General features: G+C 36.9%; 1 protein-coding gene and 1 pseudogene across 2 annotated transcripts in view; one reads left to right on the plus strand and one right to left on the minus strand.

The window, feature by feature from the left end:
* Positions 1 to 22,620, plus strand: part of TMEM67 (transmembrane protein 67) — a 46,096-nt gene extending 23,476 nt beyond the window's left edge. For both annotated transcript variants that reach the window (XM_070382958.1, XM_005895528.3), the window contains exons 16-28: positions 464 to 562; positions 2,469 to 2,567; positions 2,800 to 2,886; positions 4,103 to 4,202; positions 4,296 to 4,435; positions 6,000 to 6,140; positions 11,302 to 11,382; positions 11,870 to 11,986; positions 16,380 to 16,496; positions 16,602 to 16,706; positions 17,285 to 17,387; positions 20,366 to 20,508; positions 21,445 to 22,620. In XM_070382958.1, the coding sequence (XP_070239059.1) occupies positions 464 to 562; positions 2,469 to 2,567; positions 2,800 to 2,886; positions 4,103 to 4,202; positions 4,296 to 4,435; positions 6,000 to 6,140; positions 11,302 to 11,382; positions 11,870 to 11,986; positions 16,380 to 16,496; positions 16,602 to 16,706; positions 17,285 to 17,387; positions 20,366 to 20,508; positions 21,445 to 21,525 (1,413 nt within the window). In that variant the 3' untranslated portion in view covers positions 21,526 to 22,620. The remainder of the gene's footprint in view (positions 1 to 463; positions 563 to 2,468; positions 2,568 to 2,799; positions 2,887 to 4,102; positions 4,203 to 4,295; positions 4,436 to 5,999; positions 6,141 to 11,301; positions 11,383 to 11,869; positions 11,987 to 16,379; positions 16,497 to 16,601; positions 16,707 to 17,284; positions 17,388 to 20,365; positions 20,509 to 21,444) is intronic.
* On the minus strand, positions 9,557 to 11,290 carry LOC138990789 (signal peptidase complex subunit 1-like; annotated as a pseudogene).
* Positions 22,621 to 25,177: the final 2,557 nt, after the last annotated feature.

Here is a 25,177-nt window from a genome sequence, read left to right on the forward strand (position 1 = left end):
CTTGAGATTATGCAAATCTCTTGCTCCTTATTATTCCTTTGCCCTCTAATTTTAGCATCCATTGATAATTCTTGGCCAATAAACAATATTACTGTGATATTTGTCTGGTGGTGGTTGTGTTTTTCCATCATTTCTTCTATATTTATTAGAATTCTGTAAAAAGGAATTCTCCCTTTGTCCACGTGGATTTATTTATTCATTTATGGTTAAATCAGTATGGGCTCATGAATATTTATTTATTCTAGTAATTTTAATTCATTACCTTCTATTTTCTTGCTCAAATTGTCCCAGATTTGTCCGTTGGGAGTTTCTTCAGTTTGGCGCCCATGTCCTTTTAGTGTACCTTCTAATTTTTGAGCCTGTTTTTGAGTACTTTGTTACTTTTTATTTACAGTATCTTTGAACACTGATGAAATTGCATTATGAAATTACATAAATCCCCATTTTTTTTTTTTTACTTTAGATTGCTTTAGGTGTATTGGGTGGACTAGCTGTTTTATCATCTCTTTTGAAGACAGCAGGTTGGAAGAGACGTATTGGGAGTCCCATGATTGATTTACAGGTATAATCACAGGGCTTTTTGAAGTCTATTTTTCTCTTTTGACTATTTTATATCCTTCTAATAAGACACAGCTAGCGGATGAGTAAAAAGTTGCCTGAGCTTCTCTGGGGTATATGACCAGGAGATACACATGAGTAGGAAATGTGCCCTTGTTTTCCCTCCAGTGCGCACCACGGCTGGGGCCAGTCTGCACCCTCCAGCAGTGGTCTTGTTTCCTCACATCCTCACCAGCACTTGCTGTTTTCCCACCCTTTCCCATTTTTTGCCAATCTGGTGGGATATGTCATTCTTGATTTAATTTCCATTTCTTTGATTACTCTTCATATACTTTATTAATCATTTGGGCTTCCCCTTCTGCGAACTTCTTATTTATACCACTTGCTCATTTTTCTACTGTTTCCAATTTTTCTTGTTTATTTAAACAAGTTTTTTTTATATTTTATTTATTTATTTTTTTTTGTATTTTCTAAATGTAAATCTTCTTTTGGTTTTTGACATTGAAGTTTCTTCTCCAAGGGTAAATCCATCTGTTATTTTATCTATATGTTACTTTGTTTAGTAGAAACTCTTGATTTTAATACTGTCAAATCTGAATAGGTTTTCATATTATGGTGTGTGCTTTTAGGATCTTGTTTAAGATATCCTCCCCTATGTCAAGATCAAAAAGATATTCTCCCATATTTTATTCTATTAACTTTATGGTTTCACTTCTCATTTAATTGTTTTTACATTTGTTCTTGTTTTTATTTTCATCTGTCTTTTATTGAGTATTACTATAAGCCAGATACTTTTTTAACCTTGACACGTGTAATTCATTTAGTCCTCACAATAGCTCTATGAAGTTAGGTATCATGATCATTCCCATTTTATACTTGCTGAAATTGTAGAGATTAAATACATTTCCTATTCATTTAATTTTTACCATATCAAAGTAATAGGTGGTATTTCCATTTAGCTGATTAAGAACACGAGAAAGGCAACACAGTAAACTGGTTTGTCTCCAGAGCTAGTGTGCCTAGAAATCAGAGGAGGGGGCTTGATTTCCTGTTTGGGGAGTCAAGAAAGGCATCCAAAAGAAGTGAAGTTAATCTGGGTTATCTGTGCTGTATCTGAGTCTGAACAAACTCTTGGAGGTAGTGAAGGACAGGGAAGCCTGGCATGCTGCAGTTCACGGGGTTGCAAAAAGTCAGACACAACGTAGCAGCTGAACAGCAGCAGCAGTCTTTGCATTCCACAAATAGTCACTGATGGCCTGCTGTCTGAGTGCCAGAGGCTCTATGAGGCGCTGGGGGATGTGATGCTGGGCAAAGGGAGACATGGTCTCTGCCCTCAGAGCTCCAGAGAGTTTGCCAGAGAGAAGAAGAGAAGAATATCTGTTGAAATAATACTCATTTCATTCCCAAAACATTTGGGATTAATGTATGGAGTGGTTAATTATTGAACAAGTTGTTGGAACTGACAGATGAGGCTAAAATTTAACTTTGGCCTAGGTTGTAAAGGACCTTGTGGATCAGGAATTTACATTTTAATGAGGCATCACTGTACATTTTTAAGAAAGAGAGTGACACGGTCCAATTTACATTTTAGAAAGCCAATTCTGATGGTAGTATGGAGGGTACGTTGGGGAGAAGGACTCCAAACTTGAAGAAAATTAGAAAGCGGTTCTAAAGTTCTTAGTTGGTGAAAGATGAGAAGGGTTGAATAAGATAGAAGTTATTGGAAATGGATCAAAAGGTATCTAGAAAGTGGCTGCAGTCAGTCCTTCTGACTGATCCATGGATACATGAAATAAGACTTCAAGCTTGAGAAACCAGGTTGATAATAATGTTATTAATAATAATATGTTATTAAAGTAGTATAAATGGATTGAGTCTATAACAGCTCTGATTCTCTTTTTAAATTGCAGACAGTTGCGAAATTCTTGGTTTACTATGCTGGTGATCTGGCCAATGTTTTCTTTATCATCACTGTAGGAACAGGTCTTTACTGGCTTATTGTCTTTAAAGTAAGTGATTTTCTGCATTTTACCTTAGTGCCACAACCTGAATAACTTGTAAGCTCTCTTTATGAAGCAACTGTTTTTACTTGAGGGGGTTTCTAATCAAGAGTATTTGGGCAAGTGCTAAACTCCCCATTCCCTGAGCGTGTGGTGTTTATTCTATGCTTTCTTTGGGTTATAACTTGGGCCTCGTAAAAACTGTGTGCGGTCACACTCAGCAGTGTCATTTTCATCCCAGGCACAGAAGTCTGTCTCTGTTTTGCTGCCAGTGCCAGCTCAAGAAAAACGTTTTGTTACTTATGTGGGATGTGGTTTTGCTCTGAAGGTAAGTCTCAGAGCACAGGTTACTGAATTTTAAATGTCTGCTTAAAAAACAAAAAAAGTCTGCTAATAAGCATGTAAGTCTTCAGAGTTAAAATGCTTTCAAAATCTTTGGTGCAAAATTTAGTTTAATTTTAGAAGAAAGTATGAATTGTTCTATTTTACTAGGAAGTCTGCATTTATTTATAATAGGTATCTCATTCTGAAGATCTGCCTTAAGTAATTGTTTATTATTTAATGTAGACTGTTAATCAAGAGTGAATGGTACCACGCTGGCTAAGCGCTGAACTCTTAGCATTGGTTCTCTGCCTCCATGTTCCTTTCCTCCTCTTCCCATGGGAGCCCCCCTCCCTGCTTCACTGTTCTTTCAGGGGATGTGATGCTCTTCACGTGCCTCTGCCGTACATCTCATCCAGTTGTGTTGTGATTATTAAGTGACTATTTTCCCACTGACCTGTGAGCCCCAGGAAGAGAGGAATCATCCCATACTTAGATTTTTAACCTTGTTTGATCGATAATGCACCTTCTCGGAAGAAGCCTCAGTTTAAACATACTCTGTAAATGAAAAGGATATTTTTTTCACCAGAAATCTTAATAGTAGAAATAGAGAAAAAGGCAGTAAGAGCATCCTAAAACTTTCATTAGGACAAACAAATTACAGTTGGAGATACCTTTCCTTATAAAGAAGTTAAAGGCTTTTGGAAACCTTGGGAAAGAGAGTCATTTATGCAAGATCCCTGCATGAGGAGGGAGGTAGTATGTCTACTTTCATATTCCTATTTCTAAGAAAGACAGAAGAAGGAAAGGTGAAATTAATATGTCTGTAAAAAGTCTGTGAATTTGGTGACTGTTATGTGATGAGTTTCTGGTGAGCCCCTGATGGTATGACAACTTTGTCACTTGTGAAACTTAGAGTGAAAATGTTAGTCGCTCTGACTCTTTGTGACCCCATGGATCGTAGCCCGCCAGGCTCCTCTGTCCATGGGATTCTCTGCAGGAATACTGGAGTGGGTTGCCATTCCCTTCTCCAGGGGATCTTCCTGACACAGGGGTTGACCCTGAGTCTCCCCCATTGCAGGCAGATTGTTTACCATTTGAGCCATCAGGGAAGCCCCATATATCTTCTTGTGATTGCAGATGTTTGGTTCTTAAAGAATCAGTGTTGGTTTCATGAGCAGACTTCATGCCAATACTTTAAGGTGTTTTTTTGTCATTCTCAGGCTCTGCAATTTTTGCATAAGCTCATCTCCCAGATTACCATAGACATATTCTTTATCGATTGGGAGCGGCCTAAAGGAAAGGTTCTTAAAGCTGTTGAAGGTAATGAAAGTAACCATTTGTACCAAGTTTCTTTTGCCACCATTGTAAAGCAGAGAAGGTGAAACGTTTTATTCGTTTTATCTTCCCAACCAGGTGAGGGTGGTGTTCGGAGTGCTACTGTTCCTGTAAGCATATGGAGAACTTATTTTGTGGCAAATGAATGGAACGAAATTCAGACTGTGAGAAAAATTAACCCACTCTTTCAAGTACTTACTGTCCTCTTCCTTTTGGAGGTATAAACTATTTGATATATGCAACTTATGGGTACCTCATAAATGTTAATGTAATTCCAGCTAAGTTTTCCTATCAGTGAGTTTTCTAAAGTTTAAAATATTATTATTATCGAGCCTTTAAAACATACACATAACATGAAATTTATCATTTTAAGTGTACAGTTCAGTACTGTTAAGTACACTCGTATTGTCATACAGTCCATCTCTAGAACTCTTCATTTGCAAAACTAAAACTCTGTACTCGTCTTTTCCCCTCTCCCCAGACCTGGAACCACCATTCTTTCTGTCCTTGAATACCTACTAAGGACCATGTCCTGTGTTAGGATTTGGGGCTACAGCCTAACAACACACACTGAATGGGTACATGCTTATGATCCCTTTACAGTTACTTGATGGACCTGGGTAGAATTATCAAAGGAAGTATTCAGAACTGAATATGAGACTGAAATATGGAAACTGTATAAGTAACAGATTTTCTCTAGAACTAACTGCTTAAGTAAGGTTTGATATAAATTTTGTTGGACTTTTTTGTTTGTCTGCCTTCCTTTTTCCTTCTTTCTTGCTTTTCTCCTTCCTTCCATTTTCTGAACCTAGAAGAACGTGTGTGTCTCTGGGACATAAGAACATTATCTCAAAAACTTACTTATAGTCCAGTTTTTTAAAGCTTAAAAGGGATTGTGTGAGAAAGTCATTTTATAATCAACTAAGTTTGGAAAATACTGGATTCCATAAAATCATGTAACTTCCTTTACCATAAAACTTTCCAGAGCCTTTAATCTATGAGAGTAGAAGGCATAGAGGTGAGTATAACATGATATCTTCCTCAAAAGGCATTTTGGAAAATAGTGTTTTAAAGTATAAAAAGTATTTTGCGTAGTGCCTGGCATGGATTGCTGGTTGTTCATTGGTAGTTTACTGAAAGTGAAAGTTGCTCAGTTGTGTGCGACTCTTTGCTACCCTATGGACTATAGTCTATGAAATTCTCTAGGCCAGAATACTGGAGTGGGTAGCCCTTCCCTTCTCTAGGGGATCTTCCCAACCCTGGGATCGAACCCAGGTCTGCCACACTGCAGGCAGATTCTTAACCAGCTGAGCCACAGCTTTATTTTTTTGACAGAAATTTTTAAGCTTTGTCAGTGTATATGATAATAAAGTTATATTTGGCCTTGAGTTGGAGGGGATGACAGAGGATGAGATGGTTGGATGGCACCACCAACTCGATGGACATGAGTTTGAGCAAGCTCCAGGAGTTGGTGATAAACAGGGAGGCCTGGTGTGCTGCAGTCCATGGGGTCTCAAAGAGTCGGACATGACTGAGCAACTGAACTGAACTGGCCTTGAGTCATATTGAAGAGACTACCTAATGGACTAACTAAAATTTTGTATTAAATACTTTATAATTAAAATACTGGATAATTATTTTTATCTAGATTTTCTACTGTTTGTACAAACTTGAATACTTTAGTTTTTCAAGGGAAGGAGTAGAGAGAAGTGTCTCATTTTCAGACTACAGGGGTTTTCTTTATCCATATCTTTTAAAATTATTTTGTTCTTTTTATTTAAGGTTGTGGGATTCAAGAACTTAGCATTAATGGACTCATCCTCTAGTCTTTCCAGAAGCCCACCTAGCTACATAGCTCCTTACAGCCGCATTTTGAGATACGCAGTATCTTCTGCTCTTTGGCTGGTCATTGGACTTATACAGGTAACAGGAGATTATACTTTTAAGTAACATTACCTGTCTATATTTTTAACTCTGTTTACATACTGATCATCAGCTCTTGACCACAACAGGATTTCTATAGTATAAAGAAGGTGACAGGAACAATAATAAAGATTCCCTGGTGGCTCAGACGGCAAAGAGTCTGCCTGCAATGCAGGAGACCCAGGTTCAATCCCTAGATTGGGAAGATGCCCTGGAGAAGGAAATGGCAACCCACTCCAGTATTCTTGCCTGGGAAATCCCATGGACGGAGGAACCTGGCAGGCTACATGCATTGGGTCAGTGTATTAATAATAAAGATAGCAAATAGCTAATTTCTTACATAGTATGCTAATCTAGCACTGTGTTAATTGCATTACACAGATGAACTTACTTAGTAGCCCTCAGAGATAGAGTCTTTTAAATATCCTCATTTTATAGATGAGGATGTGGTGGCACAGAAAGGTTAAATATTTGCCCAAATATTATATTAGAAATCAATTAGAAATGAGCAGAACTGGAATTTGAACCCAGAACAATTAGAAATCAGCAAAACAAAAAAAGAAAAAGAAACCAGCAGAACAGAAATTTGAACTCAGGCAATCTGATTTCAGATTTCATTTCTTATCAGTAGTGGGGCTCTGAAGGGTCCTTCAGAGTCTGCAGGATTTAGTTTATATATAATGATAGGAAATTCTAAGGTACCCTCAATCTTTGCTTTTGAAACTAACATTTTGTTTACATCCATTTATATATCATTAAATCTCACTCAAATTACCAGTACCCCTGCTGAAATTTTCTTTGAAATATTAATTGAAATAGCTGAAACTAAAAATAAATCTGAGGACCCACGGCTCTAGCAGAGGATCTTTGCTATGCTTATTTCATTTATCTTCTTATAGCTAAAAAAAAATGAAAATGAAAGGAAAAAGAGAGAAGCAGGAGCTACAGCACTTAACTAACTCTAGTCTCTGCATTTCTTTCTCTTGCTTACAGACACTCCAATGAGTGGGAAAAGCCTTTCAGTTTGATTAAGATTTCTTTAACTTCTTTATAAGCAAAGGAAGGTGGGACTTCCTATAAACTGGAGAGCTTATATTTGCCTTAAAAACTGAATTTTAAAAGATTTTGGAATTGAAGTCCCCAAATTCCTACAGAATTGGATCTAAGTGTCATTGTTAAGAGTTGTTCAAACTTAAAGTTGCAGAATAGAGCTAGTGAGGGATAGTTTGACAGTCACAGAAGAAAGACAAACAGAAATTAGGATTTGAAATAAAATTAGATTAAAATAATATGGGGTTTGATTTTTTTTTTTCCCTTTCAGTTTTATTAGATATAACTTACGTGAAAGTTGCTCAGTAATGTCTGACTTTTTGTGACTCCATGGACTGTACAGTCCATGAAATTCTCTAGGCCAGAACACTGGAGTGGGTAGCTATTCCCCTCCAGGGGATCTTCCCAACCCAGGGATCGAACCCAGGGCTCCCACACTACAGGCAGATTCTTTACCAGCTGAGCCACCAGGGAATCCCTGGTGACATACAGCAGTGACAGTGACTGTTGTTTGTCACTGTATGTCACTAATACAGTTTTTGTGAACAGATCAGATTTATCTGGATGTGGAGAAGGCAATGGCACCCCACTCCAGTACTCTTGCCTGGAAAATCCCATGGACGGAGGAGCCTGGTAGGCTGCAGTCCATGGGGTTGCTAAGAGTCGGACACGACTGAGCGACTTCGCTTTCACTTTTCACTTTCATGCATTGGAGAAGGAAATGGCAACCCACTCCAGTGTTCTTGCCTGGAGAATCCCAGGGACTGGGGAACCTGGGGGGCTGCCGTCTATGGGATCGCACAGAGTCAGACGCGACTGAAGTGACTTAGCAGCAGCAGCAGCAGAAAATTTAAAGGAATACCATCTGAAGCTTTTCATATTGGTTGAGTACAACAACTAAAAAAAAAATCCAGACTGACAGGGCCTGTAATGAAAATAGCTTTTCTCTGTCTCATGAGAAAGAAGAGTAGGGGTCAGCAGTGCAGGCCCAGCAGCGTGGCTGCTGTCAGACCTGGAGGCCTGTTGTTCTGCTTTGCCCTTCAGGACTTTACCTCGAAGGTCACCTCATGGTCCATAATGTCTGATGAGGTTGCAGGTGTGAACCAGGGGAGAAGACCTCACCCTTTGCTCTATTTTTTTTTCCACTATGAATTTTAATTGAAAACGTTACAACAGCTTAACTACCCATACTGAATTATGAATCTTTAGTAGTTAAATTATTATCATTTATGAGGCATTTATTCTTCCTTATTTTATAGACCTGCAGAAACTTTGCATACTTGTGTTTTCTCCATTTCAGAGGAAGATTGTGAAAACAAAGTCTTATCGTGCCCCATTACAACTTCATGGCTCAGTAAATATATAGTTTTTTAATAAATGTACATCTTTCAACATTTGTAACGTTGTGGCAAAAGTTACAGATCTGTTAATACACTTGATGTGTATGGATTATTTATGTTGTCAAAATAAATGACTTCAATGGTCTTTTAGCACCTCAAGTTCCAGCTGAAATAATTTTAGCATTACCTTTTTCTTCCCAAAGCAGTGTCTCATTTCTTGGCTGTGCAGCAGGTGATGCCATGACATATCTAATAACCAGAAAAATCACTGCTGAACTCTGATTCATGTTTAGCTTCCAAATATTTTTCTAATGTTTTGCTTTTTAAATGGTATCACGGTTAAATGCCACTTCTGTTTTGAGATTATGGCCCCTTATTATTGGCTGCTGGACCCTGGTATATCTATGTTCTTTCTTAAGTACCGAAAAGGGAAGAATGAGGTGGGGTGGGTAGAAAAAAAAGAAGGAAACTTTTCTAAGTGTGTGGCTTAAATTATGTGTATTATTTTAAAAGAAAAGGGAACATGACCCAGGAGTCTAAATTAATCTAATATTGTTAATACTGAACATGCAGGTGCAGGTTGGTATACATTCCACCCTCCAGAAATATTTTCCTACAGTAGATAAGCTGCTCACATTTTGCTCACGTTTTTTGTTTTGAACAAGCATCTCCTAAGGAAATGTAGCATGACATTGGTACTAACTGCATGTGTAAATACATCATATCGGCAAACTATAAAATATAAATTATGTATCATCATTCATGTAGTATCTACAAATTTGTAACAGTGGAAAAAAGATGGTATTTAATAATACAATAAAAATATTCTTATCAAAAAAAAAAAGAAGAAAGTCTAAAAGTTTTATAAATCAAAACCTAATTGAGAAGTAAAACACAAGGAGAACAGAATCTGTATATAGCTGAGCGTAGGTGGTTTTTAGCTCGTATTTTAGGTAAGAAAACTGTTTAGCTCATTCACATGAAACAAGCAGGTGAAGTAGTAAAGCTGAACCGTGAAAACCCCTATCAATTATTTTTAGCATGCCTCTTAATTTTCTTTTTCCCCTGGTTTCTTGTCTTGTGTGCCGGAGTCTTGAACAGGTAACCGCTTGACGGGGTGTCGGCGATAAATGGGCCGTGAAGGAAACATCAGCAAATGCAATAAGGCAAATCCTGCCATAATTATGTAGCCCACCCAGACTGTTGAGCCACATACCCGTAGATAAATCCAAGTGCCGTAGAAAAGAGTCAGATCCTGAAACGTGTGTTCAGTTAGTGTCTGGCCCTTGTAATCCTTGAATGTGAGCAGTGAGTCCAGATGCTCCGGCATGATGGGGTGAGCGGGCAGGAATGGGGCAAGGGCCCCAGCTTGGGAGCTGTGCGGGGCGGGGGCTGGTCCTCCTTGCAGACTGGAGGGCAGCTGAGCCGGGGAGTGTGATGACCGCTCACCCCCTCCTCCTTGAGAGCCTTTTCAGAAGTGTCTTCAACCTCTCCTTGGCCAGAACTTGGTCACGTGGCCACTACTCCCCCCACTGTCCGCTGGGCAGCAGCGCGCCCACACAAGGGGGCTGTCCCAAGGAGAGAGGGGAAAGGCTCATTGGAGCAGCAGCTAGCCGTCCTGGGCACTGCTGTCTAACCTCATTTTTTGTTTTCCACTCTGCTGTCATTTGATAGAGACATATGTCTCTCTATGGTCACATCCTCAGATTATCAGTGTTTATGCATCCTTAAGAGTTCCTTTAACCATAAAGTTTAAAGGAGTTAACTTTTAGCAGTTCCATAAATTTGTCTGTACAAACACTTCTTGATTCTCATAAGGTTAGGTTTTATTATTCACTCTGCAGCCCAGCTTCTTCAATTTTTAAGTGGTATCTCTTAGTTTTTAAACTGTGTTACTGTTTTTCATGTCATTTAAAGGAGCTTTAAAATATGTGCGTAGTGTATTTAGGAAAGGGTTTTCATTATTCAGCTGCTGTACATTCATTTATGTATTAATTCCCATATCTGAGTATATTTTATGTGGGAGGCACTGGCGAGCCAAAAGATACGCTATAACAGGAACAAGTTACAAGTTGTGACAAGTGCTGTGAAGAGCGTCAGCAGGCAGATGAGATAGCAAGTAGAGGGAGGTAAGGGGGAGGAAAGTTAGGAGTGGGGACAGCTTTGAATAGGGTGGTTAGGAAGTGCTGTCTTTCTCTGAAGGATATCTAAGCTCTACAGTGTAAACTCTTCTCTTTTGATTTATATAACTTCCCTTTGCTGTATTATTAAATCTAAGAAAACACCTGAAACCATTCCATCTGAATGTTTAACACACTATCTGTAGTTGAAACACAATACTTGACATATGCTTTTTATATGCTACTCTATCCGAGATTAATTTGAAAAGCAAACAATTTCTCTAGTAGACTTTGGAATTTAGGAGATGAGCAGAATTGCAGAACTAGACCTAAACTGGCCATAATGCATTGGTTTATCCTAAGGTTTTCAAAGCCCCTTACTTCCTCTCCCTGTGTTTGTCCTATCTTATTTTAATGACACAGAAAAGTTTTTAAATTCAAAATAAGCCCCCTCAGTGAATCTTAACAGAATTCCAAAACACTCTTCCTTTGACAGAAGAATAGGAAATGCTAAGTAGGATTTTATCCCACAGGAATCATTATTGGCCCCTATGTTCTTGTTCAGAATTTAGTTATTCTTACTATACTGTGGCTATAAAAGAAAATTAAATCCTAAAATCTAATAAGCATGAACTTGGCTTAATGTTTCAGATTGTGTTCTTTGCTGTCTTCTATGAGAGATTTATAGAAGATAAAATTCGACAGTTTGTTGATTTGTGCTGTATGAGTAATGTAAGTACTTTCTGACTTTATCTTGCAACTGTTATTTCTCTCTTTTTAAAGGTCATGAGTACATTAAAAGAGGCTTTAAAAGTGATTTGGTATGATTGGATTTTTAGTCTGATTTCCACTGGTGGTTAATTCCAGAGATGGTTATAATGAGCTACAAGTTTAATATTTGCTGTCTTAAAATTTCCTTCTCTATTTGCAAGTTCTTAATTATAAATCCCTTATGCTACCAAATTGTTGACTTAGCCTGAAATCCCTGAAAGATTTTCATGTATCAATCCTGTTTCTTCTTTTCTTGGAAGTGTCTTCAGTCTCTTTTCCATCTACTTTTTAAAATAACCTCATTATCCTTTATTACCTTATTATTCCCTTTTTATGTTGTCTAAGAATTCAACTCTCATTATTTTGAAAGAAAGGAAGCAATTTCAAGAAGAACTTAATTTTTATTGTTTTGCAGATGAATTGCTAACTGGTCCTTCTCTTTTTATAGATATCAGTGTTTCTGTTATCCCACCGATGTTTTGGCTACTACATCCATGGTAGATCAGTACATGGGCATGCTGATACTAATATGGAAGAAATGAATATGAATCTTAAAAGAGAAGCGGTATATTTTACATCATTTTGTTTTTTTAAGCTGAGAGGTTTTCATAATCTGGGATTTGTAGTAGTATTTTAAAAAAATCCTCATTGATTACTTTTAAAAGTTGCTAGAATATCGACTCATTACCCTGAACATTAAAAGAGAACAAATCACATATCATCCTGCAGTTCCTTTATGGAGTGTATTTCAAGGTAAACTGAATAGTTCACGAGGGAAAGATCTTCCTGATGGAAGCAAGTAAAAGAATTCTAAGTTAGAAAATTACCGTTTTGTATTGACTAATGAATTAATGTATATAGGCTACAATCATCAATGGATGCTAAAACAATTGAATGAAGGATAACAGGGAACTTTATAGTCAGGTTGACATTTTCTGAACACACTGGCTCAATCTTACAACATGAAAAAATTAGGAAGACTGACATGATGTACTTCCTGTTATGATGCAGTGAGGAAATACCTAATATCACCCATGAAATACTCTTGCCTAAGAAAATTGAGCCTGAATGTAATCAAGACTCTAGCTCTAACAGGAAATCAAGTCTCTAGTTTACAGTAAATAGAGGGGATAGAGAGACAAAATAAGTAATACCACAGAAGTGTTTAGCCAGATGCAGAATGTTAGGATGTCTCATAAGACAAATGACCCAGTGTCCCCAACAAATTAGAGGCATGAAAAGAAAAGGAGTGATGGTGGTGGTAGAAGAAAGTTGTTAGATGTTAATTTTAAGGGGAAAAAAAAAAAATCAAATACAACGTGTAGACTTTGGATCCTGATTCAAAGAGCCAACTATCAAATTAAAAAAAAAAAACCTTTGGAAAAAATCTTGGCGATTTAATGGGCTAAATATTAAATTATATTAAGGAAAGATCAATTTTATTAGGTGTGAAAATGGCATATTTTTCAAGGTCTTAATGGTTAGAGATACTAATTTGCAAATGAAATGACATGGTATCTGGAGTCTGCTTTAAAAGAAAAAAGTTAGGAAGATAGATGAAACAAAATTGGTAAAACTGTATTGTTGAAGTTGAGTGATGGATGGTTCACTGTTCTCTCTACTATATATTTTAGAAAACTTCCATAAGAAAATTTCAAAAAGAAAAATATGTACCTAAGAGGAAAAACCAAGAGGATTTATTGATTAACAGACTATGCCTGTGACTTGCAAGAATTTAAAACATGGTCATAACGTCTCAGTTCAGTTCAGTCGCTCAGTCATGTCCGACTCTATGCGATCCCATGAACTGCAGCACGCCAGGCTTCCTTGTCCATAAACAACTGCCAGAGTCTACCCAAACCCACGTCCATTGCAACAGGGATGCCATCCAACCATCTCATCCTCTGTCGTCCCCTTCTCCTCCTGCCCTCAATCTTCCTCAGCATCAGGGTCTTTTCAAATGAGTCAGTTCTTCACATCAGGTGGCCAAAGTATTGGAGTCTCAGCTTCAACATCAGTCCTTCCAGTGAACACCCAGGACTGGTTTCCTTTCAGATGGACTGGTTGGATCTCCTTGCAGTCCAAGGGACTCTTAAGAGTCTTCTCCAACACCACAGTTCAAAAGCATCAATTCTTCGGTGCTTAGCTTTCTTTATAGTCCAACTCTCATATCCATACATGACCACTGGAAAAACCATAGCCTTGACTAGACAGACCTTTGTTGGCAAAGTAATGTCTCTGCTTTTTAATATGCTATCTAGGTTGGTCATAACTTTCCTTCCAAGGAGTAAGCGTCTTTTAGAGGAACAATTTATTTAATACATTGAACTGAATCAGTTGGTTAACTGTGAGAAATTATACCTGGATTAAAGAGTTAAATTTTAAAAATGAAACTATGAAAACCTAGAAAAGAATATTTCAGTTTGGGAGATGACAAAGTGTAAAATAGAGAAAGTATCAAAGTATTATTTATTGTATAGAATATTTATTATTTATTAATATTTATTAATGTATAGAACACTTATATAGCCACAATTATATAGATAAAGGACATAGGGTAAAATTTCCATAGTAAATATGACAAAGATATTGATCACAATACTGAAAATCATATAAATCAATAAGCAAACTAAGTTAAAAGCTTAATAGAGGGAATTCCCTGGCAATCCAGTGGTTAAGACTCCATGCTTCCTTTGTAGGGGGACTGGTTTGATCCTGGTTGGGAAACTAAGATTCTGCCTATCACATGAGCACAGCCAAGAAAAAGAAAAAACAAGCAAGCAAAAAAAAAAAAAAAAAAACTCTTCAATGACAAAAAGATTTTTTAAAATAAGTAAATAACAGAATAGACTAAAAACCTCTAAAAATATTAAACTCACAAATCATGGAGGAAATGAATGTGAAAATAACATTTATTTTCTTCAAATTACCAAATTTATTTTAAAAAGCTAATACTTAGTAGCATCAAGGACAGGGTGTAATGGGCACTGATCTTAGGATACATTTTCATACACCTGCTGGAAAGCATTTGACAGTATATACCAAGAGCTTTCTGAGAGTTCATTATCTTCAACTTACTGATTCTATGAATCTAACTAAAGGAAATAATTAACAATGTGAATAAGTGATTACGTTCAGGATCTTTATCATGGGTTATTTATAAGGACAAAGAATACATAAAAATGAAAGAATATTAAGTAAATTGGCTTATCTATACAGTGAAACCTTCAGTTCAGTTCAGTTCAGTCGCTCAGTCATGTCTGACTCTTTGCGACCCCATGAATTGCAGAACGCCAGGCCTCCCTGTCCATCAACAACTCCCGGAGTTCACTCAGACTCATGTCCATTGAGTCAGTGCTGCCATCCAGCCATCTCATCCTCTGTCTTCCCCTTCTCCTCCTGCCCCCAATCCCTCCCAGCATCAGAGTCTTTTCCAATGAGTCAACTCTTCGCATGAGGTGGCCAAAGTACTGGAGTTTCAGCTTCAGCATCATTCCTTCCAAAGAAATCCCAGGGCTGATCTCCTTCAGAATGGACTGGTTGGATCTCTTTGCAGTCCAAGGGACTCTCAAGAGTCTTCTCCAACACCACAGTTCAAAAGCATCAATTCTTTAGCGCTCAGCCTTCTTCACAGTCCAACTCTCACATCCATACATGACCACTGGAAAAACCATAGCCTTGACTAGACGAACCTTTGTTGGCAAAGTAATGTCTCTGCTTTTGAATATGCTATCTAGGTTGGTCATAACTTTTCCTTCCAAGGAGTAAGCGTCTTTTAATTTCATGGCTGCAGTCACCATCTGCAGTGATTTTGGAGCCCAAACAAATAAAGTCTGACACTGTTTCCACTGTTTTCCCATGTATTTCCCATGAAGTGATGGGACCAGATGCCATGATCTTCGTTTTCTGAATGTTGAGCTTTAAGCCAACTTCACTTTTCACTCTCCACTTTCACTTTCATCAAGAGGCTTTTTAGTTCCTCTTCACTTTCTGCCATAAGAGTGAAACCTTAGGTAAACATTAAAACTCATGTTTTATAGAACATTTAATGATCCCAAGAGTTGCTCAGAATATAATGTTACATGAAAAAGAAATCAGTATGATCCAGATTTTATACCATCTCTATGCATATGCCTAGACAACAACTAATGAAATACCTTAAAATACTGGTATCTCTTGGTGTTGCAATTATAGATGAATTTTTTTCTTTTTGTATTTCTCTGTGTTTTATAAATTCTCTATAATCAGGATTTTTTTTAATAAATTCACTACACATAGACTGCCTTTAAGTCAGTAGAAAACCAAGTGTCATGTTTGCAGCTTAGGTTTAGACAAAGGAGGAGAATGTTAAGCTCCAGAGCAGCCAAATAAAGTTAAGAATGGAGGCAAGAATACTTAAACTGAACCATGAAGCATCTATGAGAATTGGCTAGGTCAGGGGTAGGATAAAATGTTACAGACTTATGGTTCTCGGGAATCAAATTGTGTCAAAGAGACTTGCAGTAGATATCTGCTCTGTAACATTAACCATTGGGTCATGTATCACTACCTTTTTAGTGAAATTAATTGAGGAAGTGTATTCATTGTTTAGAGAACAAAAAAAGACCATTTATAAAAGTTGCTAATTCTAAGACTAGACTTTTTATCATTTATTAAAGAGCAATAAATTGATTATAAAGAAAGCTAAGACTATCAATATATGGTGAACTTAGTAGGAGTTTTTTTTTAAGTAGGGAGGAGTAAAGCCACCTGCACAGGGGTATAATGAAGTAGAAATGAGTAAGACCTGGAGCGTAGTGAACCTTGGGTGCTGTTACAATTGCTTTGTCTCAAATAGAGTTTCCGTACAACTTCAGTTGGCTTCCAAGTCTTATAATATTAAATATTGCATCTTCTTTTTAAGATAGGCAGAATTTTTATTATCTTAATCTTAACATAAATTTTTTTTAACTTTTCAGGAAAATTTATGTAGCCAAAGAGGTTTGGTACCTAATACAGATGGTCAGACTTTTCAGATTGCAATTTCTAGCCAGATGAGGCAACACTATGACAGAATTCATGAGACACTAACAAGGGTTTGTATAACTATAATTCAGATATATTTTCTCAATATTTCGTATTATTTAGATACCGAGAACGTAAGGCATGTTTCATTTACCCTTGTCTCTTTTTCACATTAGAAAAATGGCCCTGCTAGACTATTGAGTTCCTCAGGAAGTACTTTTGAGCAGAGTGTAAAAGCATATCATACTATGAATAAATTTCTTGGCTCTTTCATCGATCATGTATGTATCATTTATTTTTAAGCTAGAGTCAAAATGCAGTATTTAAAAAGGGTAACCAGGAATGTCAGTTATTTCTTCTGTCAACCAAGTCAGTGAACTTAGAACCCTTGTGGGGTTGGTTGGTTGGTTGTTTTGCTGTAAAAACTAATACTGTTTTGGCTGAAAAAATTAATACTTTGTGGATGGAGTTAGGTTATGTAAAAGTAAAACGAGATTTTTACATGTCTGTTAGCATGATGATTACCTTAAAATATGTCTATACTGGAATTTTGTTAGTTACCAAATATTATCAATTATTTATTGTAGAAATATGCTATGGTTGTATTCATGAAAAGCTCATTATAAACTGATTTTCAGTACATCTAGCCCTAAGTACTACTATCAGCATTTAAAATTTAAAACATTCTTAAAGAGAATTTTGTTATAAAGTCCAGTGTAATAAATTGTCTTGGAAGAACCAAACCCAAAGATTTTCTTTGGGTACTTTCATTTTTATTTTTCTTTCCTTCTGATTTTGTAAAAATTGGGAAGCATTTATTTTACTGCTATTTTCAAATGACTCTTATTTTTTCTATTAGGTTCATAAGGAAATGGACTACTTTATAAAAGATAAATTGCTTCTTGAAAGAATTCTTGGCATGGAATTCATGGAACCAATGGAAAAAAGCATCTTTTACAATGGTATCCTTCAAATGCCTTTGCTGAACTTTATTTTTATTTCCCAAGCTTGAAAGAACATAATTGTAGTTATTTTCTTTTGATTTTATACCTTTATCTAGGAAACTTAGTAAACTTTAAGGAATTATAGGAGTTTTCTATGTCCCATTTTATTATAGGTCATGTAGGAAGAAATATATATATACAAGATAATTATTCTACAAAAAAGTAAAAAATGAAGCTGAATTTTAAAATCAGTTGTCCACATGGAAGAGATAGTAAAACAAATACATAGAAGTTTATGTATTGAAATATTCATTCAGTGGCACACTTATGAAACATTTAAAGAAGAAGAATGTTTATGATTTATCTTAAGTTTTCATTTTATCCAGCTTCTTAAGAATGGCACATATGTATGACAGGAGTAGTGACTAAAATGGTTATTTTATCATTAAAAAGAAAGTATATATGTCACTTTTAATATATATGTTAATAACCGCTTGTGTGGCTTGGAAGAATGGAAATGGTATGCTATACCCAGTGTCCTGGCCTGGATATCACTCACCCTGGTGTTATTGAGAAGTACATGTTGTGCCAGTCCTGGGATACACAGACCAATGGTCCCTCCCTTGGGCATTTTGATAGCAGATTGTGGAAGGCAGGCATGTGATGGATGAGTGGAGTGATGCTGGGATAGAAGTGTGTGCAGACACGAGTTATACTGGGCGTGGAAAGGAAACTTAGCTAGACGCAGAGTGAAGCCAGATGACAACATGGTGAAGTTTGTGGAAAGGAAACTTAGCTAGATGCAGAGTGAAGCCAGATGACAACATGGTGAAGTTTGAACTGGGTCTTAAAAATAAGTTAGTTGTCAAACAGGAGGGTCCAGGGAAGAGAGGTGAAGATATTTGTGCAGAAGGGGGAAAGGGCATTATGTACTTAACGAACTTTATGATTGAAGCCTGGAATGGAGTGAGAGAGTTGCATGAATGATAAAGAAGGCAGAGACCGAATCCCAAAGGCCTTGTCTCACACCTTAAGGAGTTTTGCTTTATTTTATCTGTAGAGCACTTGTTTTCAAAAACATTTTTAAAAAATGTTTTGTCCTACAGGACATGCACTGGTTGCTCCATGAAGGTATGAGAAGAAAATATTAAAATGTCTATTTGTATATTTGCAATTCCATCATTCTTAATTTATATATTTTTAAAATTATATGCAGTAGTAATTCATAAACTATGCCTATTCTGAGATGCATGCTCAACATCTTATTCTGATAGGGATACATGATCAAAATAATTTGGAAACCACTTCTAATGAACATGGATGTCATCAGAAAGCCTTCATATCTGATTCATAAATTGGAAGAATTATTTTGACGGGAGTTAAACAGATGCAAGACTATAATAATATAACTTAGTCATTAAGAATATAGCTTTCAGAGTCTTCTGGTCTTGGGTTTGAAATCTGCTCCTAGTTTTGTGAACTTGAGAAAGTTGTTTTCCTTTCTGAACTTTAATTATTAAACTTCTGTAAAGTATAACCTTCTAAAGGTTGTTGTGTTTACATATGTGTAATCATTGGGTAAAGAACCTGGTGTGGGTGGGCACTCAGTAAAGTGATGTTGTTACCATTTCTAATAATAATAATAATACAGTCATCATCACCATCTTCATCTCTTTTGGGAAATGAGAATATGAGCAAAGACAGTAGCGATGGGGATAAAGAGGAAGAGATGGCCAGAAATGTTAAGGGAAAGAAGGGGTAGGAGAGAAAGAGCAGTCAAAAATGATGAGGAGTTCTAGCTTGACGAGGTGGCTGGCGGTGGTGCCACCCTTCACCGAGACACAGAGTGCAGATGGAGGATCAGGTTGTGAGGGGAAGAGGATGAGTTTGGTTTTGAGTATGTGGTGTCTATGGTACCTTTGGGACATCTCGGAAGAGATGTCCAGTCAGCCATTAAATGTAAGGGACTGGGGGACTGGATCTGAGGGGAAAGTGAAAGTGCACAGTAAGTTGGGAAATCTCATCAGAGGAGGTCATTGCTGGAGCAACAGCAGTGAAAGATTGCTCAGGAAGAGTCTACAGAGCTGGCTTGTTTGTTAGAATATGTATACAAGTATAGGTACAGAAGTGCACGTCTTGTAAGGATATAGCTTAATGCTCAGTGAATTTTCACAAACTGAATATATTCCTGTAACTAGCATCCTGATCAAAAAAGAGTGTTATAAACAAGCCAGATGCCCTCTTGTATAAAAACAAGGGTCCTAACTGAGTGTTCGTGGGCCGCTGCATCGCTGAAGAGGCTCTGGCCCTCCCTGAAATTGTGTGCGAGAATCATATGTGTGTGCTTTCCCCACTGCCTCTTGTGAAAGGGCCTGTACCTTTCATTAGAATCTTAAAAGGGTGTTCACATCCCCAAAAGGATGAAGCCACCCCAGCTTGGAGAATGAAAAGAGGTCTCAGAGCAGAACCTAAATTGTAACACTCTTCTAGTCCTTGCTGGTTTTGTTTTGCCTTAAAAAAAAATTGAAATATAGTTGATTTACAATGCTGTGTTTTTATTTACAATGCTGTGCTATACAAGAGAGTGTGTTTTGCTTTTTAAATTTCATCTATCTTCAAGAATTTTTCTAAGATTCTTTAACCTTTAGTTATATAAACAAATAGAGATAGGACCATTACCTGGTCATTGAAAATATAGACTGTATACTTAAATTAGTAACAGTTACCAAGCTGTTGCTGCAAATGTTAAAACTACTTTCCTTGGTTAACCTTTTATATTAGCAAATTTAATACCCCTTGTTTATTTTTTATAAGTCATGAAGTATTTTTTCTTTTTTTTAAATTCAAGTATAATTGACATATAATACCATGGAGTATTATAGTAACTAGTTGTTTTTAAATATCCAAGTTTTATCACCAGAAATTTACCACATGTTTATTATTCTATTTTTAAATTTCTAATTTACACCTTCTAAATTGCCTTTTTTTTTTAATAGATGAAGGATATTCTTTCAGCAGTGTTCTGTATTATGGAAATGAAGCTACTCTTCTTATTTATGATCTGATGTTCTTCTGTGTTGTGGATTTGGCTTGCCAAAATTTTATTTTAGCAGCCTTCCTTACATACCTACAACAAGAGGTAAATTTAAGAATTTTTTGTGGATTTCTTTGAAGAGAAATATGTGAGAAGTAGATATTTATTTTTATTGCAGAGAGTAACAATGTCTACTTTCACTCAGAATTTATAAAGATTTAGAATTTGATTAGCCCTGCCAAAGAAAGGAAAAACATTTCAACCAAGTTCATTCTACACTCTCCTTCAGAGTCAGTGAAATACCAAGGACTCGTGGAGGGCATAAGTTGCTTGAGCAAATGTGAAAGAAATCCAGTAGGAAGACATTTAAGTTACCTTTCTCTCTTAGATGCCAGCATTGAGCAGAATTAGAATTGCGTTTACCATCTGCACCAGATGTTACCATTACAAAAAGGCAAACTCTGAGATCTAGCTCAGGGCTCAGCCAGTGTAACTTTCAATTCACACATCACCTGCCTGCTTGGATGAAAAAACAGCTGCGTGGATCAGTGTGGAACCTGAAACGGAGACTTCAAGAAAAGCCAAGTTTGTTCTAGAAATGTTAGCATTCGTATCACCCACATGTTCCCCACTTAGGTCAAAGTAGTGTATGAGTTAGTGGTGTGATGGGTTAGTTCTTGATAGAGACCTAGAATTATGAACAAATTTTGTTCATAACAGTTCTTTTGATATTTCCATAGATTTTAGAGCTAGGGGAAACTTGTCTTGCCAAATATTTAAAAGTATATTCTTATGAACATAAGGGAATTTGTATTAATTTATTAAAACATATTTTGAATAGGGACATATGCTGCTTCAGTATTATGAAAGATGATAGTCTTGAAATAGTTTTGTGTATCACCACAGAATTCAGGTGTCTGATACATGAAAATAAATAGTTGCAAGAATTGGCTAGTTTAATTTAGATATTTTAACTGACATACACATTTAATTTCCTTTATATATATTTTCCCTCTGAATTGTTTTTACTTTTTTTTTCAGATTTTTAGATTTATTCGTGATGCAGTAGGACAGAAGAATTTGGCATCCAAAACACTGGTGGATCAAAGATTCCTGATTTAATTTACTGAATAGATAAAGGCAATTATGATCATGGCAAAAAAAGCTCATGATTATCAAGTTAGTTTGCCATATTTTTTAAAACTTGTAATACAAATTATTCTATTTTTATTTGTTTTCTAATCTACAGGAAGATTTATTTTTATAACTCATAGAAACATAAACTTGCTTTGTGAGTATGTAATATGATACAATGAAAAATATTGTTTTCCTGTTATGCATGGTATTTAATTTACCAGCTCGTAAACTAGATAGCTCTGACAATGGGACCAAAAAAAAAGTCTAAATTGCTTTCAGCATAACATTTTTTAAATGATAATCAAAACAGTCCCTATCATTTGTGTCTGTAAGATTATTTTATAACTAGATTTGTGTATATTTTCTCACATTGGAAAAAAAAATTGATTCCAATTCAAGCCTAGTTTTCAGTGCATTTTGTTTTACATATTTTATGGTTAAATAAATGTTGAAAGTATTTTCACGTTTGCTTAGATATTTGAAATTGTATGTGGGCTGACTCAGTTGCTCACCCTGGCAGCGAACTGATTCACTGTTGGATTAATAGGCAGTTTGTGAAATGGTACATTCTCATTCCTTTGTTTCTCTGCATTATTAGGTCAATATGCTGTTTCCATGAAGTATATTTATATCTATAATATATAAATATCATTTATATTATTGAGCTGTAATATGTGACATTTCCCCCAAGATAGTTTTTTATATATTTTAATTACTCAACATTCTAAAAGCACTTCCAAACTTTTGCTCTTTAATTGTGTTTAAAGATTATAAGTAACAGGTGAACTGTAAGTTATCATGTTATGTGAAAGTGGTTTATTGAAAGCAAACTTAGGCCTGAGCCATGTAGCCAATAATTCTCTGATATCATTTTTTTTCAAAATACTCTTTAATAATCCTTTTCATTGGATACTATGAACTTAAAAGTCACCTTATTCAAGTATAATGGTCATTAATGCCCAAAGCAACATTTCTTTCTGCCTTCTGGTTAATGCTGTGTAAATACCTAAATGTATTGCTATGTAAATATTGTTTATATTACTAAATTGAAAATATAGAATAAAGCATTTAGTGTTTCTCTTTCCTGTTTGATTTAGTATATATTTTGTGAAATAGCATTTAGGAATACACTGCTGGATCTGGTGTCCCCAGCCACTGCTGAAGTTGAATCCTTTAAAAGCGTTACTGGAACTTTGAGGATGACTGAGGAGAAAGAGGGGAGGCTAATAAGTTGAGGATCTGAAACTCCGCTTTCTTAAGGGTCAGCTTACAGAGATGCCTTTCTAAAAGGCTCAGAGATAAATAAACATAACAGCCTGGATTTGTAAAGCCACCTACTCAGAAGCTTATGAAAAAAATGACAACTCTCATTCCACATATGAGAAGTTAATATTCATGTGAATGTTTGTAAGTGGAAATTTCAAAAAACAGGTCAGTTGGCTCATCTGCTGATAAATTAAGGCAGAGAAAAGACATTTGAAGTAGTTTTGTACAGTATTATTTTTACTTTGGTTAGGTATATAAGAGTGCGTTCGGGTTTTCCTGTATTGTTGACTACTGTGTTCATATTGCATGATTTAAACTTTGGGATCACGTGCTTAATTCTCTGCTAGACCTGTAGTCTTTTGTCCATTTCTGTAACACCAACCCACTGTGCGTGTGTGCTCAGTCACTCAGTTGTGTCCAACTCTTTTGTGACCCCATGGACTGTACCCTGCCAGGCTCATCTGTCCACGGGATTATCCAGGCAAGAATACTGGAGTGGGTTGAAATTACCTCCTCAAGGGAATCTTCTCGACCCAGGGATCGAGCCTGCGTCTCATGTGTCTCTTGCGTTAGCAGGCAGATTCTTGGGAAGCTCCCCACCCACTGTACTTTGTATCTTATATCCCTAATTTTTCTGATTACATGGAAACATTTGGTAAATCTCTTGGTCATTTCATCATGAAGCAACCCTAGGTTCACCTAGAGGTCCTTTACAAGCTCCTGTGTGCTTCGTACCCTCCTTAGAAATGCACAGGCCCTGAAAAGAAGTCTGCACACAGTCTCTAGTATGTGATGTTTACGTTTGCTTCCTTCTTGGACTGCTTCCCTACCAAACTGCCTTTTGAGAACGTCTGCTGTTTACCTAGATTGAGCAGCATTCAAAGTGCCCATTAATTCAGTGCTTGCAGGCATGAAACAGGTAAACGGATACTTTTTTGTTGCCTGTAAACATTGACAATAAAAGCTGAGAGGAATTAAATATAAGTGGAAGAGCAGTGTGGCTTAATGGAAAATGCTTCAGATTTAATAGCAGATGCTACATATTTGAATTAAAATTTTGCCCTTTGTCACTCACTAGCTTTGTGACTTTACACCAAGTCATTTGGCATCTTTGAGCTTCATTCCACATCTTTACAGTGGACATGATATCTTTTGCTTACCACTTGTGTCGATTAATTCATTAGGATAGACTTATAATAACCATAAACACTGGGATTTTTATGTACTTTAGTTTGAAATTTGTGCCTTCTTGCTAATAAATTCTTTGATACTAAAACTGTGGTTACTGATTTCAGTAAGTAACCAATGAAGATGCTGGGCCTTCTGCTTCAGTCACCCCAGCCTCAGTGAGGAAGAGGCCTCGGTTGATGTCACAGCCTTTAATGAAAGGAGGCAAGAAGGAGCTTTTACACCATGTTGTGAGTGTGCTTTGTGGTACACATTAGAAAAAAGGAGTAGAGAGTGGAATATCGTCTCTGGAAAGGAGGGTTTCTCTCTTAACATGTTCATTCAAGCGACACTGCTTCCCATTCCCACTCCGGAGGTGCTCAGAAGGGTAAGACAATTAGTAGAGGAAACAGGCATGTTAACCAATTATTACAGCAATCTGAAAAGTGCTACAGCCACCAGAATGTGATGTGGGGAAAGCTCTTAGGTCTATCTGGTCATCAGGGCTTTGACCTGACAAAGTATTTGATCTAAGTTTAGACGAGTGCAGTCAAAGGAAAGTATAAGCTCTGAGATGAAGCACATGGCCATTGAGTACTATAGGTAGTTTGAATAGGTATATTTATGCTTTTTACAAATACTCTGTATATTACATTTTAACATCTTAATTTTTTTTTTTCCTGGCTAGGGAGAGACTGCCCTATTGGGACTAGCCAATTCTTAGAGGTAGCAAAAGGCTCAGCCAGAAGCGGGCCTCTGATAGCAAAACTCACCAATCCAGAGCCACACCTGCACCATCTGGCCCTAATCCCCCAGAAAGCAGCATCCCTCTGCCTTCATAATCCAGGCAACCAGGGAACTCCTTTAGCCTAGGGCCTGCTGGAATGATTCGAGCTGGCCAGTCCCAAGTCATTACCCTGCCCTGCCTTGCCTTTCCTGCAGAATGCAGAACCTGATAAAGGCTCACCCCTTGCTCCTCCCGTCGGTCTCTGTCTCCCGACCGACGCTGGTGCTTCCCCACATGGCTCTGCATGGCGTGGGTCCTGTTCCTAGGACCTGCGAGTACAATAAACTCTGTTTTCCTGAGCCTCTCCTGTTCCTCTTGGTGCTGAACCTGACTGATTCCCATAAAAGAACCCAGGACAGTGCATTTGGGGATTTTGGAGGGAGACGGTAGGAAAGGAAAACAGGAGCCGTGTCTCTA

This window comes from Bos mutus, chromosome 14 (assembly GCF_027580195.1).
Source record: "Bos mutus isolate GX-2022 chromosome 14, NWIPB_WYAK_1.1, whole genome shotgun sequence".
NCBI classification, from domain to species: Eukaryota; Metazoa; Chordata; class Mammalia; order Artiodactyla; family Bovidae; genus Bos; species Bos mutus.